Below are 17195 nucleotides of genomic sequence, written 5' to 3'. Positions count from 1 at the left end.
CTGTGTCAGCTGTAGGCAGACTACATTTAATACTGTACCAGCGAAATGGCATCTTCCTTTGCAATCTGCAGTACTAAGCCTATTTCCCATTAGATGTAATTCTTACTGCATTCATTTTCAAGCCAATGTGCTCAGGATTGACTTATCTTAATTGTTTGTTGCCATCTCCCTGCACGCTTCAAGTTGGCCCAACTCATAACAGTGTTTACGGGTTCCCTATGTCTTCCAGTAATTGAGAAATGTGTGATGCTAGAAGATATTGTAAGTTTGTGGGTTTTGTTTGCATTGTAGTTCTGGTAGCCATTGTTGAGGATTTGTTAGTTTTCCCTTCTTATATAAGTACAACTACAAATTGTTTAGATATTTGTCGCACTGCTTTGAGCCTTGATACTAGGTGTTTATGCAATGCAATAATTTATCACCACAAATCATTGCCAATGGAGCTATTTTGGAAGTTTAACAGAGATGCTAATCAGAAGTTTGTATGTGTGTAAAATTTCCTACAAAACCCTAGGAAAAGATTGTCCTCTTTTGTTCCCAATATGATAATATAAGCACCTGTAACATGAAGCAAATAATTTTGTAGTTGGAGTACTTTCAAAGATTTTTTCAACGAATTGAAAGACTTTAATATCCTTGTTTATCTTCTGCTTATATTTATCACCTAAATGTATGGTCAATGTGCTCTGTTATCACCCATGTTGGGGGCGAGGTATGCCACTAATATGAAGATCTGCTGTTTGCATTGTTTCATGCTGCTAAATATTTCCAAATGCAAGACCTCAAGAGAATGCAGAGGGACGAGTTTTCTTCTGAAATAGTGGGGGAGCAACATTTTTGTAATCAATAGGACTGTACAAAAGGGGGTGAAGAAATCGTTTTTGCCCAGAATATTAGGAAAGAAAAAGCAGGGACACCATCAAAGGCCACCACCTCAGATTCAGTGAATGTTAAAGCACAGAATCAGAATGGGTGGTGAATTAATGGATTGGAGGACAGAATGCCTCTGGGGCAAAACTTGCTTCCTTATCTGTATAGCCGAAAATATGAAATTACTGGTCATGAGAGATTCTTTTCCTAGAAGACACATTTGCTCTTGCTAGCCTCCTTCACGCTGCCCTTTTGCAGGTACCATCTGCAAAACCTCCCTCAAAACAAGATCCTTCAGTATCTGCATTTTTCTCACTTGAAATCCAGTGGTTCTTTGCTTCACTGCTGGGCAAAAATTAACATAGACCAAACCAAGATTCAGTAAGTCACTATGGAGTTTCAGAACCTACTGCTGCCTCTGAAATTCATTTTGATATTCACAGTCCTCACTTTGCTTTACCCAGAGCTTCACCCTGACAGTCACAAGAGGCAGCTCTAGGGGAGCGCAACTGTTGGAGTCGCACCAGGCACAGAGCTTGTGGGGCGCCACAACAGGCGCCACCACTCTTACGTCCAATGGTAGGCGAGAGGCAGTGGGCACCAAATTTTGGCACTGCACAAGGTGCCACTGAAATTTGAGACACCGAGGTCCGCCAATGCACCCACATTCCTATTAACTTAAAAGGCAACTTGGTTCCAATCAATTTGCTTGACAACTGGGTTGTGCAAAGGAAAAACTATGTACAGTGGTACCTCAGGTTAAGAACTTAATTTGTTCTGAAGGTCCATTCTTAACCTGAAACTGTTCTTAACCTGAGGTACCACTTTAGCTAATGGGGCCTCCTGCTGCCGCCGTGCCGCCACCGTGCGATTTCTGTTCTCATCCTGAAGCAAAGTTCTTAACCTGAGGTACTATTTCTGGGTTAGTGGAGTTTGTAACCTGAAATGTCTGTAACCTGAAGCGTTTGTAACCCGAGGTACCACTGTAATTGTCTTCCAAAAATTGTTTTAAAAGGAAAGGCTATATTTAGCAAAGCAGTGGCCAGTTTCCAAAGCAGCAAACTAGCTGCATACAAAGGGATTTGGAATGGTGCTTCTCAGGCAGCAGTCTTTCATGACACATGGCAAAAAACTTTTGTAAGTGAACATTTTCCAAAAGCAGTTTGTGATACGGTATAGAAGTCTGGTCTTCTGAACAGGAAATGTCAAAAAATAAAAAATCCATGAGGCCTGCCCAATCCTTTGTATGTATTTAAAATAGCTCTTAGGTTTCAGTCAATGTATTCAGGATCATGGTTCAAAGTGACAGATCTAGCTGTACTCAGAAATAAACCGCACTGGAATTAATAGGATTAAATTCAAAGTAAGTATGCTGAGGATTACCTGTGGATATTCATAGCGCTTTTATATATATATAAAAGTATATTAAGAGTTGGGCTTTTAAACTTGCACGCATGTTGCATCATGCAAATCACACAAAGTGCATCAGTTACAAAGTGCATATGCACGCATCATTCTTTATACACTTGTCAGAAGACTGAGTCAGTGTGTGAGGTAAACCACAACAAACACACTCCATTTCCAGGTCTTCATTGGGCATATGGCATCTTCCATCATTCAGCACCGTGGACAGCTTCACTGAAACTAAGCAAAACTTGGAAGTCCCAAGCGTGCAAAGTGAAGCATTTGCATATGTATCCTAGGCTTTGCAGATACTGTACTCCAGGCAAGATACCGTGGTCCTGGCCTTGAGCCAGTTGGTTAGAGGAGGTAGCAATCTGGTGTGAGTGTGAAAGAAAAATGGAGCTGTTTGCTTCCTTCCCACTGCTTGGTAAAGGGAAGGGAGGATGAGCAACCTGAGCAGTATAGAGGTGAAGAGAAAATGGTCTGGGTCTGGGGTGGAGAGCATCTTTCACAGGATATCAAACATGGCAGTGATAAGCACTGTGTTTTCCCATATGGGCTTTTCCCTGCAAGCACCTATTTCCTAACCCTTCCCCCCACAAACTTTAGGAAAGTTTTTTTATGTTTGATGTTTTATTGTGCTTTTAATTCTGTTCGGAGCCACCCTGAGTGGCTGGAGAAACCCAGCCAGACGGGTGCGGTATAAATAATAAAATTATTATTAATAATAATATTAATATAGTAGCATGTAAAGAGGTGAAATCACTGGCTCTGAAGCAGCTGCCAGATTTAGGTAAATTAGTGGATGCAACATGAATGCAACATCAGTGTGAGAGAATCTAAGAGTGGACAAATGCACAAAACACTGGAGGAAGTGTGAACTTTACCGTCACAATCTTATATTAATATATCAATAACATTGTACGTCCATTAGCCAGCCTGTACAGGATGTTTCTGTGCCATTGAAGTGTTTGTATATTGAGGTGACAATCTTAGTCACATTTACTTGTAAGTTCCATTTGGAACTTGCTTCCAAATAAGGATACTTATTGCACAAGATAAAATATGCCTGCTAAATGTATCCAAACTTAACAAATTTCAGACACTCTTGCGTCCTATTCATTAATTGAAATCATATAGTGTTTCTAAAAATAACAGAGAATTAATTTTCAGATAAGTGCAGAACTGTATCATCTGTGCAAACTTCTTCTTTTGTTTTTGTCTTGCAGTAACAAAAGGCGAAGAAGTACAAATAACTATGGTGAAACACTTTAGGATAGGCCTCGATGAGAATTATGAAATATCTGAAAAATGGTTTCTTGACGATTTGGAGATGATTGATGGGAAAGAAGCTGATACTGTAAGGACTGCGTTTTATTATAAGGCATCATTGTACTGCAGTTTGTGATGTAATTTTTGGAATGAAACGCTAACGCAAGAAGTTATTATGTTAAAATTGCATCATGAGATTTCAGGCTGAATATTTGGTAGCATATCCATACTATGATTGCTCCACATAAAGCTTTGCTTGCCAAAACCACTAAGCAGTCTCTTTCAGTTCAATGAACCTTATCCAATTAGCAGCAGCAACAAAAAGAACCCTTTGAGTTTCAGGGCTTTCCATGTTCTCTCAAGCTCCAAAATGTGGGGAAATTACAGTCTTATTTAAGCAGTATTGATAGAGTACGTTATCTTATGGTCAGTTTTAGCACTGCCACTATCTTGGAGCTCAAATTATGGAAATTCATTCACGCAACATATTAAACCAAACTTTTTGTTAATTGAATACAAACATTTTGAATGAAGAAGGAAGAACTATCCTCAGTAATAGGAAATTACACAGCATCTAGAAAGGCAGGAATTCACATGCAATTTACATTATTACTTTTAATTGGTTAATTTATTGAGCAAAAGGAAGTTGGAAATAAAAGTTGGCAATTTCTTTCCTCACCAGGGTTTCCACCCCATGTCTCTCAAATCTGCTCCCTGCTTCTTTTCACCTTTAGGTTCTAAACCTCTTGGCCTAACTGAACTTTAAATACTTTAAGGCAGAGGTTTTCGACCTTTTTGAGTCCACTGCTCCCTTAACCAACTACAGTCTTTCTGCAACACCCCTGTGGGGCTCAGGAGCCCAGTTATGTCACCCCTTGCCTGCAGAGCTGGCAGCCTCTCATCCTTTTTCAAATACCCACCTTTGTGGAGTGTTCCCTCAGGCTCCTCTCCTCTCCCCTCTCTTTGGGAGTTGTCTGAGCAACAGTTCAGTCTCTGAGCTGTCTTCCTGCCCCAAAGAGAGTTTCCTTCTCACACTGCGCCACAGAGGCCTGGGAAGCACCCCAAAGCCAGCCCCAGAGGCACAATTTGCCTGGAGAGCTTGTAGCTAGGGCTGCTGCAACAAACAGCTGCACAACCCTTTGGGAGGCAGAGGTGTGAGAGGGCATCAGAGGAGGGAGGGAAGGAAAGAGGGACAAAGGACAGTGGTGCCCGTGGCATCCCTGAGCACCATTCAAGGCACCCCAGGGTGCCATGGCACACTGGTTGTAAGCCACTGCTTTAAGACTTAGGCCTGATTTGTCAAAGAGAGTGAAAGAGAGACACAGAGAGGTAAGTACTCTTGCTCTTATGTGATTCTATTTCAATTACATACACCATTTCAAAATTTCAGAAATATTAATTTTTAATAGCAACGAACATATCTGAAGCAAATTATAACTATTCAAATATTTCTATTTCATCAAAATTTCTGCTAACTGGTAGAAGGATTCCCTCCCCACCCCCAACAACAGCAGCAAAAAGAACTGGCACAAGTTGTACAAATTAGAACCACCCAAGAGTTTGGGAAATATTTCCAAAATCTATCTTGGGTCAATAAATTTTTTTTATCCACAATAACATGCCCAAGCTACAAGGCAATTGAGTGCAGTGCAATAAGGATTTAGACCCGATCATACAAGTAATAATTTTTCTCTTTTTATTTATTTCTTTTCAGGATAATCCGTGGTTTGATATGCATTTCAAGAAAGTCTATAGTTGGGAAGCTTATAGCTGTGCATCTAAATACGCCTTTGCGCGGACATTAAATAAACTGAACGAGATGTACCTCCAGAAGGACTTGAAGATAGTCAACTTTGATTTTACCTACATAAATGATGGTTCACTCTGGTCATCTAACAATGGGGATGACTGCTTAGTACTTATGAGAATCTGCTTCTATGCATCCAACCTTTTGTGTCTGTCTCTGTGCCCTCTGCCTGTCTGACTATTATCACTCTCTCCGGATTTGGATACAATTTCAAAATAAGGTTTTTAAATAGTTCAATTCCATACTGTCAGGGTTTCGATTTTTCATAAACGGTTACAATTTTTTATATAAATTGTTCATCTCAAAGAGAGAGTCTTGACAATATATGTATGTGCTTAAATATCTATTTCCAACCACTTATTTCACCAAATTGAAACACATATTCAGGCTGCGTTCCTGTAATCACGTACCCCATTGGACTCCATGGTGTTTCCTCTGAATAGACATGTATAAGATTGCAATATAGCTACAGCTACACAAAACTGTATGTTAGTTTTATACTGGTCTAACTGGCCTGGCTTCTCCCAAAGAAACCTGGGAACTGTAGTCTGGCATGTGTTGGTGCTTTAGGGGGCAAGGAGTTGTGTCCCGTCCCTTTGTTACTGTGCATGCAATAAACTGCAGTGGGCAGGAGCGGCAAAGGCAAGTCGTGTTATGCATTTTTATAAGATGGTTTTCCATTTCTACCACCTCTGATCTTTAGTAGCCTTAGAACACAAAGCAAACAAACATGCACATTCCTACAATAAAGGTAAAGGGACCCCTGACCGTTAGGTCCAGTCGTGGACAACTCTGGGGTTGCGGCACTCATCTCACTTTACTGGCCAAGGGAGCCGGCGTACAGCTTCTGGGTCATGTGGCCAGCACGACTAAGCCGCTTCTGGCGAACCAGAGCAGCGCACGGAAACACCGTTTACCTTCCTGCCGGAGCGGTACCTATTTATCTACTTGCACTTTGATGTGCTTTCAAACTGCTAGGTTGGCAGGAGCAGGGACCGAGCAACGGGAGCTCACCCCGTCGCAGGGATTTGAACCGCCGACCTTCTGATTGGCAAGCCCTAGGCTCTGTGGTTTAACCCACAGTATCACCTGCCTATGCAATTTGTGCCCGCCAAGCCAAGATGGAACAGGCTCTTGCTGCCTATAAAGAGAACAAACAATGTGGCTTGTCCTGCACTTCTCAGACTCGAAGCAGAGCTAGTGAACAATGTTCAGCTCTGCAAGTCACAAGTTGTGTGTGCTTTGACTACAACAAAAATGAATAAATAAATAATCAGAAGAGTTGCACAGCATGCGCTGGGAATCATGCAGTTCCATTTGGATTGCAACTAGTCATGAGCAGTGGGTATAAGTCTGGATTTATATAATGATTATACATGTTTAAAGCACATAGCTTCCCCAAAGAATCATGGGAACTGTAGTTTGAGAAGAGTACTGGGAATTGCATGTCTGTTAAAGGAAAACTACAGTTTCCAGTATTCTTTGGACGGAAGCCATGCACTTTAAATGTGTCTTGAACGTGCTTTGTGGGGTGGGAATGTGAATGTGAGGTGATACTGAGCTACATAGACTCAGTGGTCTAACTTGATAGATGGCAGCTTACTTTATTTAAAAAGCAAAACAAAACTTTTAAGTTTTACATGTGAAAACAGCCTGCAGCAGATACATATTGCTATCAGTTTTATACTTAACACGCATATGGAAGCACTGGTGGCTGCAGGAGGAAGTTCCTTTAGTAACACTCTAATGAAACAACAAAAATCGAACTGTAAATACTCCCTGCCATTCTTTCTTAAGAAATGAACAAATAATTGATACTTTCAACAGACTTGTTTGGTATCCTTGGAACTGATATGTAACTACATATTTGTTACGTTCAACTATTTTTGCTCTTGCTTGGCTCTTCTTTATATGTGTAACTGGATTCAAATGAAAATACAGTGTATACTTAAAATACCACTGCTATGAATGTGGCTATCATATATGCATTGCTGCATACTCTGTTGTGAAAGTGAGCTGATTTAAACCTTTATGATACCTCATTCACATTCTCGGGGCACAATAGCTCAGGAATTCTTAAGTCATTACAACTATGGAATTTTTAAAGCATTATCTTTTTAATTGGTTTGATTCAGGATCAACAAACATGAATGGCCTGTACTTTAAAATACAACCCCTCCCCCCCAAAAAAATAATTATGAGCCATCTTACACTTGCTTCTGATCACTTCAATAGAGCTTTGGTTTGCAGAGGTGCCACTTGCATCAACTGGAATGTCCTTGTGATGCATAGTTCTTGTAGCACCCCTTTACAACCCTGATTTTGGAGAAGCCATTTCACACAAATGGCACCTTTGCATTAGTGCAAACCAGCCACTCCTCAGGGAGAAGGGATTTGTCTATTACATTTCTATCCCACCTTTCCTCCAGGGAGTTTAAGGCATTGCACATGGTTTCCAAACCCCCCCCCCTTTCATCTTCACAACCCTGTGATATGATGACTGGTTCAAAGTCACCAGTGGGGGATTTGAACCTGGATTTCTTCAGCTGTGGTCTGATGCTCTAACCACTGCACTGCAGTGATTATCTGACTCAATGGCAGATCTGGGGTTTGACTTGCGTGAAACGCTGAGGTCATCACACATTTCCAAGATGCTTACATCAGGGCTGCCGGAAAATCTAAACTGGCCCTAAATTTCGTGCCGAGACAAAACAAGAGGAGGGAAGAAAAGACAGAAGTAAGGGTTAGTTTCCAGTACTTCAATTATAAAGTAAGAATCACACACACAGTTTGTGGGAAATCGTTGAAGTGGCATTGTTAAGAAAGGACATTACTACACTTGCCTCCTTCCTAAAGCTGGGAAAGCATTAACTAGGTATTGTGATGGAGGTGAGAGGACTCTAGGGCCTTGTCAGAGCCCCCAAACCTCTTTCCCAAAGTCCAGCACCTTGCTTACCAGCTTTGGAAAGGCAGTGCGAAGGCTGGGGGAACATCAGATGTTGCTGAGGGCCACCAAAAACGGCCACGAGGGCCGCATGCAGCCCTCCGGCCACACGTCGGACCACCCTGCTGTAAATCAAGCATATTTGCAGAATGGTGGGGTACACAGAAGGATTTCCTAGTTTGATTTGACTGGACAGCTGGTTTCAAATTTGAAGGGTCTGATGCTTCAGTGACTGAAACTGTGTGCTTGGTTCTGTACACCCGTAATACCTATCCAGCCTGCTATATTTGTAAATAAACAGATTATTACAAAAGATGCAGTAAGTCTCCCGTGTTCTCTCCACTGAAGAAAACTGGTCCTGCAATGAATACTCTTGCATGACTACTGTCCTGGCTGGAGGGTGGCATATTTTTGAAAGCTGATTGGAAAGCTGGAGGTCGGCAGTGATCAGTTTATTAAGCTGCTTGATTTTCTGAAGAGCTAAGTCAGTGAAACAAGACAGAACATAGCTAAAGTGCAAATGGCGGAAAACATGGAATAAATCTGACTGAATGCAAACCACAGTCGACCTTGTCTAGGTCAGCATTGGCGGGACCACCATCCTATTATTATTTTTCTTCGCCACCATCACTGCATCCACCCAGTACTGAGAAGCCTTTAACCTCCTGCCCTCAGGAGGAGTGGATGGGGACCCAGGTACACAGGTGCTCTGGACTAAGTAGCACGCAATGCATTTACTCCAACAAATATCCGGAGTCCTTTCTCCTCCCAACATTGATTATATGCCATGGGCTTTCGCCACGCCCCTTTGCCCGCGGTGGGAGGAGCGAAGGAAAGAGAACGCTAAATAGCCCCGCCCTCTTGCCCCAATCAACGCCCATCTCCACCCTTTTTTGGTCCTGCGCCTCCTGTTTGCATCTTTCACTCTCACAGAGATACAGATAGGTAGCCGTGTTGGTCTGCCATAGTCAAAATAAAAAAAATCCTTCCAGTAGCACCTTTAAGACCAACTAAGTTAGTTCTTGGTATGAGCTTTCGTGTGCAAGCACACTTCTGAAGAGTTTATGTAGGAATGGATTCCAAAGATAATTGAATTTGCCCTTTTTCTAAGCCTGCTTTCATTCGAAGTTAGCATAAGCGCGCAAGTTCTGAAACACTGAAAGGAGCAAGAAAGGAAATACAGCTGCTCAGAACTGTTCGTCCCCGCCCTTCGTGTCACTCTTGATTTTTCGACATCTATGGTTATCACACTCCTTCCGTCACGTGTTACGGTCCTTACTCCGTGTACTTCCGGTTCTTTTCGGTGACAGGAGTGGGAAAGGCGAGTGGGGAGGGAGGGAGGCGGCAGCAGCAGCGTTTCCTCGGAGCCTGACAGCGGTCGCCGGCTTTAGAGGAGCAGCTTCGGGAAAGGGCTTTTCTCCCCAGCCCAGGCTGCGGGGTAAGAGGCGTCTCTCTGCATGGGGGTGCATATGGGGTGGTCGTGGGGGCTCCACGGGCAGGTCCCCCCACCCGCCCCTCCGGTGCTCCTCGCCGTGGCCTCTTCGCCTCACCCCCTTTACTCACCCCACCCCATAGGCCTGCTGTCGAAGCGCCCCTCTTCTTCGGAAGGGGATCCCGAATCCCTCACCGGGAAGCCGCCCACGCCTGCATTGGCTTCCCTCTCCAGGCGGCCGCATCCTAGGGCGACCACCTTTGTTTTGGCAAAATACGGGGGGGGGGCGGTTGGGGGGCGAGGTTTGTATGTTTGTTCTGTTGCTGAAGTGGCTTCAAAGCAATCCTTTAAAAAAAAATTATTTGGTTTTTCAAATTAAAATTTCACAGAGATAAACATAAATCGTTAAAAACAAGATTCCAAGGACTTAGTCTATCACTTAGGTAGGGACGCGGGTGGCGCTGTGGGTTAAACCACAGAGCCTAGGACTTGCCGTTCAAAATCCCCATGATGGGGTGAGCTCCCATTGCTCAGTCCCTGCTGCTGCCGACCTAGCAATTCGAAAGCACACCAGTGCGAGTAGATAAATAGGTACCGCTCTGGCGGGAAGGTAAACGCCGTTTCCGTGTGCTGCTCTGGTTCGCCAGAAGCGGCTTAGTCATGCTGGCCACATGACCCGGAAGCTGTACGCTGTACACCAGCTCTCTTGGCCAATAAAGCGAGATGAGCGCCGCAACCCCAGAGTCAGCCATGACGGGACCTAATGGTCAGGGGTCCCTTTACCTTTACCTAGACCATGGGTAGGCAAACTAATGCCCGGGGGTCGGATCCGGCCCAGTCGCCTTCTAAATCCGGCCTGTGGACAGTCCAGAAAGCAGAGTAGAATGTGTCCTTTTATTTAAAATGCATCTCTGGGTTATTTGTGGGACCTGCCTGGTGTTTTTACATGAGTATAATGTGCCCTTTTATTTAAAACACATCTCTGGGTCATTTGTGAGGTATAGGAATTTGTTCATCCCCCCCCCCCAAAAAAAATATAGTCCGGCCCCCACAAGGTCTGAGGGACAGTGGACCAGCCCCCTGCTGAAAAAGTTTGCTGACAGCTGACATAGACTAAGTGGTAGATACTTGATGGGGTGGCGGGAAGTAGCTAGAAACTCAAGAAGAACCTATTGTGATGTGATGTAACAAATATTACCATTTTCTTTTCTTTCTTTTGGATAACCCTTTTTTGTTACTTCTTTTCAAGCTCAGTAAAGCATTAAAAAAAAAACCCCACAAGATTCCAAGAAGCTTCCATCCTCCCCTTTGTGGGTCCTGTTATTATCAACCATTTCCTCCCGTATCTTTTATGATGATCCAAATCTTTTCCATCTCCATTGTGTCCAGAATTCACCCTTAACCTACAAGTGATATTTCAATCCTACTAATGATTTTAACTGTTTACAATGGTCTTTAAGATAAGATATAATTTCCCCCCATTCCTTACTAAAATTTTGGACTTCCTGATTTCTGATTCTTCCCGTCATTTTAGCCATCTCAGCATAGTCCATCAACTTCATCTGCCATTCTTCTCTGGTAGGCTTCAAAGCAATGACATAACAGATCACTTGCGGCCTCACGGAATGGTCCCTCTGGAATTTGTCACACGTGCGCCCACTTGCACATGAATTTGTAAACCTGTCTGTGCTTGGCTGCCCAGGATAAAACTATATATCAATACCGGTCATAGCATTTGACATAGAAATACGGAATGATATGGTATACAGGACACGTGTCGACTCTATCCCTTCCCCACCAAACCCCAATGAGCAGGCAAGAATTATAAACTGAAATCGAACAAGAAGCTTATTTTATTTTTTAAATGGGAATAAAAATCATGGTTGGTCAGCTGTGAGCAAACCGAGTGAGCTTCTGTTGCCTTAATGCCATTCAGAGTCAGAGGGGCATCTTGAGTTAGGCCAAACTCTATGTGGATAGTTAAATGACTTACCTGGAAGAGTCCCTTTTTCCAGAGCTTTAGGGTGCCATAATTCTTCATGTGCTTACCTGGTAGTAAGTCCTATTCTGAGTGGATGTGTATAAAGGTAAAGTGACCCCTGACCATTAGGTCCAGTCGTGGCCGACTCTGGAGTTGCAGTGCTCATCTCGCTTTATTGGCCGAGGGAGCCGGCGTACAGCTGTCAGGTCATGTGGCCAGCATGACTAAGCTGCTTCTGGCAAACCAGAGCAGCACACGGAAACGCCATTTACCTTCCCGCCGGAGTGGTACCTATTTATCTACTTGCACTTTGATGTGCTTTCAAACTGCTAGGTTGGCAAGAGCAGGGACCGAGCAACGGGAGCTCACCGCCAACCTTCTGATTGGCAAGTCCTAGGCTCTGTCGTTTAACCCACAGCGCCACCCACGTCCCTGGATGTGTATAGGATGGCACTATTATTGCACTTAAAAAAAAAAATTACAACATTTTAAGTTTTATTGCACTTTAGGATGACACTATTAGAACCTCTTTCTGTGTTCCTCAAACTTGGGTCTCCAGCTGTTGTTGACTACAATTCCCATCATCCCTGATCACTGATCCTGCTAGCTAGGGGTGATGGGGGTTGTACTCCAACAACAGCTGGAAACACAAGTTTGAGAAACACTGTAGTTAAGTGATAATCTGTCCTGTTTGTTTCAAAGTATTGTCAAGTCCACAAATGCTTGCAGCGGAAACATACCACAATTGTTTGACTTTTTTAATTTGTCATTTGTGTAGTTAAGCTAGTGGAAGCAGCATGTTGTCTTCAGCTACTTTGGTATTTTAAACACTTAAATCTTGCTCAGCCTGTTTTTCGTTTAGGTGTAGCAAATGTTCGCTTGTGATTCTGCAGCTGTTGACTCATTAATGGTTGCTCTTCCAAGTGAGTTAGGATGCGATTTCTACCACAGGCAGCTTATCTGATTTTAAAGAAAAATGTTTTCAACATGCACTTCTGTGTTTGTGAGGCCAGCATACAGTGCTACACTTGGCTTGTTAAGGATGTTCATGCATCAGCTAAAATTTAGTTTTGTTTGTAAGTTGATTTTAGCCACTTCCCAACCCCACTTCAAAGTCCTGCATCAACCAATGCGCAGGATCAAATACACTGTTCTCTTATTATATTGGTATGAGTTTGCGGGTGCCAGACACCCTCAGTTCCTGGGTCCAGTAGGTGGTGGCTGAGTTAATCTATTCAGAAAAGTACTTAAATGTTATTATTATTGCCTATATCTTACAGCTCAGAGAAAATGACTGCAATCAAGCATGCCTTACAGAGGGATATTTTCACTCCAAATGATGAACGTTTACTAAGTATTGTTAATGTTTGCAAAGCAGGAAAAAAGAAGAGAAACTGTTTTTTGTGTGCCACAGGTATGTGGTTTTCTTTTTAAGCATGGGCAAACATTTTTTCTAACTCCTAATTAAGCTCATTGCTAAATGCTGATACAGTACTTTATTTACTATCAAATTGTACAATTTCACCTGTACAGTGTAGTGATGAAATGATGTGTGCATTCTAAATAAAAACAATAATCTGGTTTGTTAGGAAAAGCCACTGTACAATTACTGCATATTTCCTCTAAAAGGTGTTTTTATGATTTAAGTATAGCATTTCAGCACTTAACGTCAATTGATAGGTTATGTCTAAAGGGAACTCCCCAAAGCTTATGCTTTTGGTATTGCCTACTGTAGAAGGGATTCTTGTCAAGCATGTCAGGCAAGCAGTTTTAGGTTCTCAGCTGGCAAACATTGTCAGCTGGCTGGTTATATTGCTGCGGACTTGGGATTCCTAAGTCTCACTTGGCCTTGACCTATCCTACGGAGGGGTAGCAAAGGATGCTACAAATATTAATTGGCTTACCAATGCCAGGATCTGTGTGCTAGCACTGTCTTGTGAATGGTTCCCTGCCACAATACAAGTGCTAATACAATAAAATTGGCAGTGCTGAGTAAATTGTCATCAACCTGCTACTGTAAAAGGTGTGCCTGTTTCACATGTATGTAAATTCAAAGGACCCTGACTGTGATTTTGTATCTCATTTCCATTCAACCCACACTTCGCCATTTTCTACTTTATATAGCGGTCAACTAAGATTTCACTTCATGCGTTTGATCAATTATTATTATTTATTATTATCATTTATTGAATTTATATACCGCCCTATACCCGGGATGATCAAGTGTGTTTGAGTCCATGAAAGCTTATGCTACAATAAATTTGTGAGTCTTTGGGGTGCCACAAGACTTCTTGTGTTTTGTTGCAATGGACTAACATGTAAGTTTCTCTGAAAAAGAAGATATAAAGTGTTCTGTGCACCAGCACCAACATTTTAGATGCTGCAATGTTTTGAGTCCTGTTTGCCATAAAGAGGCTTCCTAAGGGACCATCCGCATGGGATCAGTGGCTTGCACTGATTTTTATACCGTGTTTACTTGAATCTAATGCTCACCTTTTTTGACCAAATTACATTGCGAAAATAAGGTGTGCATTAGATTTGATGGCACATTAGACTCGAGTAAATATGGTAATTGCTTTTAATATCTGCAAACAGCAAAATGTTTCCTTCCTGCTTAGCAGCTGCTGACTATGTCTGCTTCCACGTTTGAGAGGGCCTGGCTGCCTTCTGCGTTCTGAATATCTCTTAGGTTTAAATTTTCATATAAAGTAAATGTGGGGGCAGGATATCTGCTTTAGGATTTCTTACTTGTGGCCGTGGGAAAATGGGCATTGTCCATCTTACATTGGTGCTTGGGTCTTGTGGTGATCAGCTATTTATTGTACTCCACAGTGACAACTGAACGCCCGGTACAGGTAAACGTGGTAAAGGTGAAAAAATCTGACAAGGGAGATTTCTACAAGAGGCAGACTGCGTGGGTGCTTCGAGATCTTGCTGTCGTTGATGCCAAGGATGCCATCAAAGTATGTCTTCGTTATAATGGCTTGAAATCTTCACTCTGCATGGGCAGTAAATGCAACTTTCATTTGTGACATATTGCCATGCCTTTGGCAAGTTGCTAACTTCAGTGGACTTGGAAACCAGGGTTGCCCTCATATGCACACTTACGAGCAACTCTTTGAAGGCTCAGACTTACTTTTGAGTAAGTGTATAGAGAAGCAGCTCGCACGTCTAACTTCTGTAGAAGAGAATTTCCTTTGGAGAAAAGGTGCAATGTGCAGAGGGATGGTTTTCTGTTTCTTTCATGCACTGCACAAGAATTTCTTTGCTATAGACCTTTAAAATCAAACCGAGCATCGCTTTCGACCTTTATTCTGGATACTGACGTGCTTATAAACCACTATCCACAAATTCCAAACAGATAAATATTCAAAAGCATTTTTATTCGTTTCCTACAGAAGTAGTAAGCCTTCATTTCTTTTTGAGTTAGGATCATGTTGTTTTTGTGTTGTGTGTGAGCATCTGACATGCTACTGTTGTACTGTAAAGCAGCTCAAAGAACATTGTGTTGTTTGAAAATGCATTGGCTTGGATCCTAAACAGCCCTCTGCCAACAGAAGGGCTCTTGGATCCAGCAGAGGCTCCTGTTGTAGCACAGGATGGGTTGCATTTTTCACTTACCTCTTTCCCCTTTGCCCCCTGCACCACCTCCCATGCTGCTCCAGAGGCTTCCCTGCCCTCTACAGCAGATTTTCAAGAGGGAATATTATAGTGATGAAAGTCCCCGCCTCTGCTTCTGTTAGTGGGAGCATCCCATGAGTATAACTGATGGAATGCTTTTACCTGCTGAAGTTTTTTATAGATCCACACCATGCTTTTAAAGCATATTCAATGCAATTTTAAAGCACCTGACTTTCTCAAAATAATGCTGGGAATTGTAGTTCACAGAATTACAATTCACAGGATTCTTTAGGAGAATCCATGCACATTTGAATGTGTGTTAAATGTATTACTTAGATCTGCCCTTGGAATCTAAAAGAGTATGTTGGGAATGTACTATTATGATTTTTTTCTGTTTTGTCCCTGTTTTTCAGGAAAATCCCGAGTTTGACCTGCATTTTGAAAAAGTGTACAAATGGGTTGCTAGCAGTATAGCAGAAAAGAACACTTTCATTTCATGCATTTGGAAACTCAATCAGCGGTATATTAGAAAGAAGATCGACTTCATAAATGTTAGTTCTCAGCTTCTAGAAGGTAAAAACTTTAGTTGACTCTTTCATAATGCTGTATTCTAGTTAAAATATTAATTTCATCATACTTTAAAAGTAGTAGAAAATCACGTTGTTTGTATTGCCCTCATTCATGCATATACTAACAGTAACTAAGGCTTTTATTGGCTTCATATGTCTTTGACCTAAATTAGGACATGGTCCACTTTCCTGGAAGTTCTTTTGAAATTAATTAGCTTGGTAAGTGTAGGATTTAGGCAGGTTTTGCCAGGGACATTCTGCAGTCTTGGGCTTTTGGACTCCTGTACATTACACTTGAAGAGCCTATGTAACTTATTAGTCGCTAAAGCTAAGTTTAAATTGTTATCAGATCAATTTTAATGTGTCCTGCTTGGCAGGTCTAACCTGTCCATTCTGAGAAAAGCAACTGAATACAAGTTTAGAGTATTAAGGTAACTGTTAATTACACAGCCTGCATGCTTGTATGTTTAAAAGCTTAATAAGAAATCACGTGGTCTACCAGATGTTGCATGTATATGAAGAAATCTGCTTTGTAGTCTACTTAAATTTCAAAGCTTTGACTCTGTGACGATTTATTGCCATTTCTGAAAAATTCTGTGTTCGCTCACTGCTTAGCTAATATTCTTTGCTTCCTTTCCTCTGCTTTTCAAATCCTTTCTAATTCTCCAGAACTACCTAAAGTCGCAGAAGGTGCGTAACACCTTTTCTTTCTGTTTTTCTTCTTCTGTGTGACTAATTCAGTTGCTTTTTGCTTTTTTAAATTGCCTATGACCCATCTTGTTAAGCAAAACACATTTCTTCAGGTCACTCAGGAATGTACTGAAAATGCAGGTGGAAATACTATTTAAGAGTTTTTAAATTCATAACTCTTTGAAGCCTTAATGCTGCAAGGAGCAGCTGAAACATCTCCAAATGTGAAGAAATGTCATGAAAGTACTGTTTCACAATGCAATGCAAATGATGTTAGTTATTTAATTAACTGGTAATGCTGTGCTGAAATCGAACTGTATTGGACAGAGGTCATAGATTGTATTCAGCTGACTATGGAGGGAGAATCAGTACTTTTATTTTTGTAAAGCAAGCACCCATTTAAAAAGCAAGGGCAGAAAATGGCAAGTAAGGGGAAAGAGCTCAAACCTTAGTACTCCGAAGATAAAATGTTTTTATGTGACTTCTTAAAGGTGAGGCAGAAGTAATAGAGATGGACACTGGAAAAGAGTCAGTTTTTGTTTGCCATAGCAAAGGTTTGGTTGTCTGCTGCCTTAATACAGGCATAGGCAAACTCGGCCCTCCAA

General features: G+C 42.0%; 2 protein-coding genes across 12 annotated transcripts in view; both read left to right on the top strand.

Annotated features, from left to right (window-relative positions):
• The window catches only part of EXOC1L (exocyst complex component 1 like), a 113138-nt gene extending 106835 nt beyond the window's left edge, over positions 1 to 6303 (top strand). For all 5 annotated transcript variants that reach the window (XM_081020594.1, XM_081020593.1, XM_081020596.1 and 2 more), the window contains 2 exons: positions 3504 to 3634; positions 5261 to 6303. In XM_081020594.1, coding sequence (XP_080876720.1) covers positions 3533 to 3634; positions 5261 to 5530 — 372 coding nt within the window. In that variant the 5' untranslated portion in view covers positions 3504 to 3532 and the 3' untranslated portion in view covers positions 5531 to 6303. The remainder of the gene's footprint in view (positions 1 to 3503; positions 3635 to 5260) is intronic.
• A 3269-nt stretch (positions 6304 to 9572) lies between these two features.
• Positions 9573 to 17195, top strand: part of EXOC1 (exocyst complex component 1) — a 28247-nt gene continuing 20624 nt past the window's right edge. For 4 of the 7 annotated variants that reach the window (XR_013990106.1, XM_081019871.1, XM_081019870.1 and 1 more), the window contains exons 1-5: positions 9573 to 9735; positions 12991 to 13124; positions 14543 to 14673; positions 15745 to 15904; positions 16570 to 16590. Coding sequence is in view for 6 of the 7 variants with exons in the window: in XM_081019871.1 (XP_080875997.1) it covers positions 13001 to 13124; positions 14543 to 14673; positions 15745 to 15904; positions 16570 to 16590 (436 nt within the window). In the remaining variant the exon portion in view is untranslated. The remainder of the gene's footprint in view (positions 9736 to 12990; positions 13125 to 14542; positions 14674 to 15744; positions 15905 to 16569; positions 16591 to 17195) is intronic. The other 3 variants (XM_081019873.1, XM_081019872.1, XM_081019869.1) reach the window with 1 other exon arrangement.

Source organism: Podarcis pityusensis, assembly GCF_964106645.2.
Source record: "Podarcis pityusensis genome assembly, chromosome: 9".
Classification (NCBI taxonomy): Eukaryota; Metazoa; Chordata; class Lepidosauria; order Squamata; family Lacertidae; genus Podarcis; species Podarcis pityusensis.
This window is presented reverse-complemented; position numbering and strand designations above follow the sequence as displayed.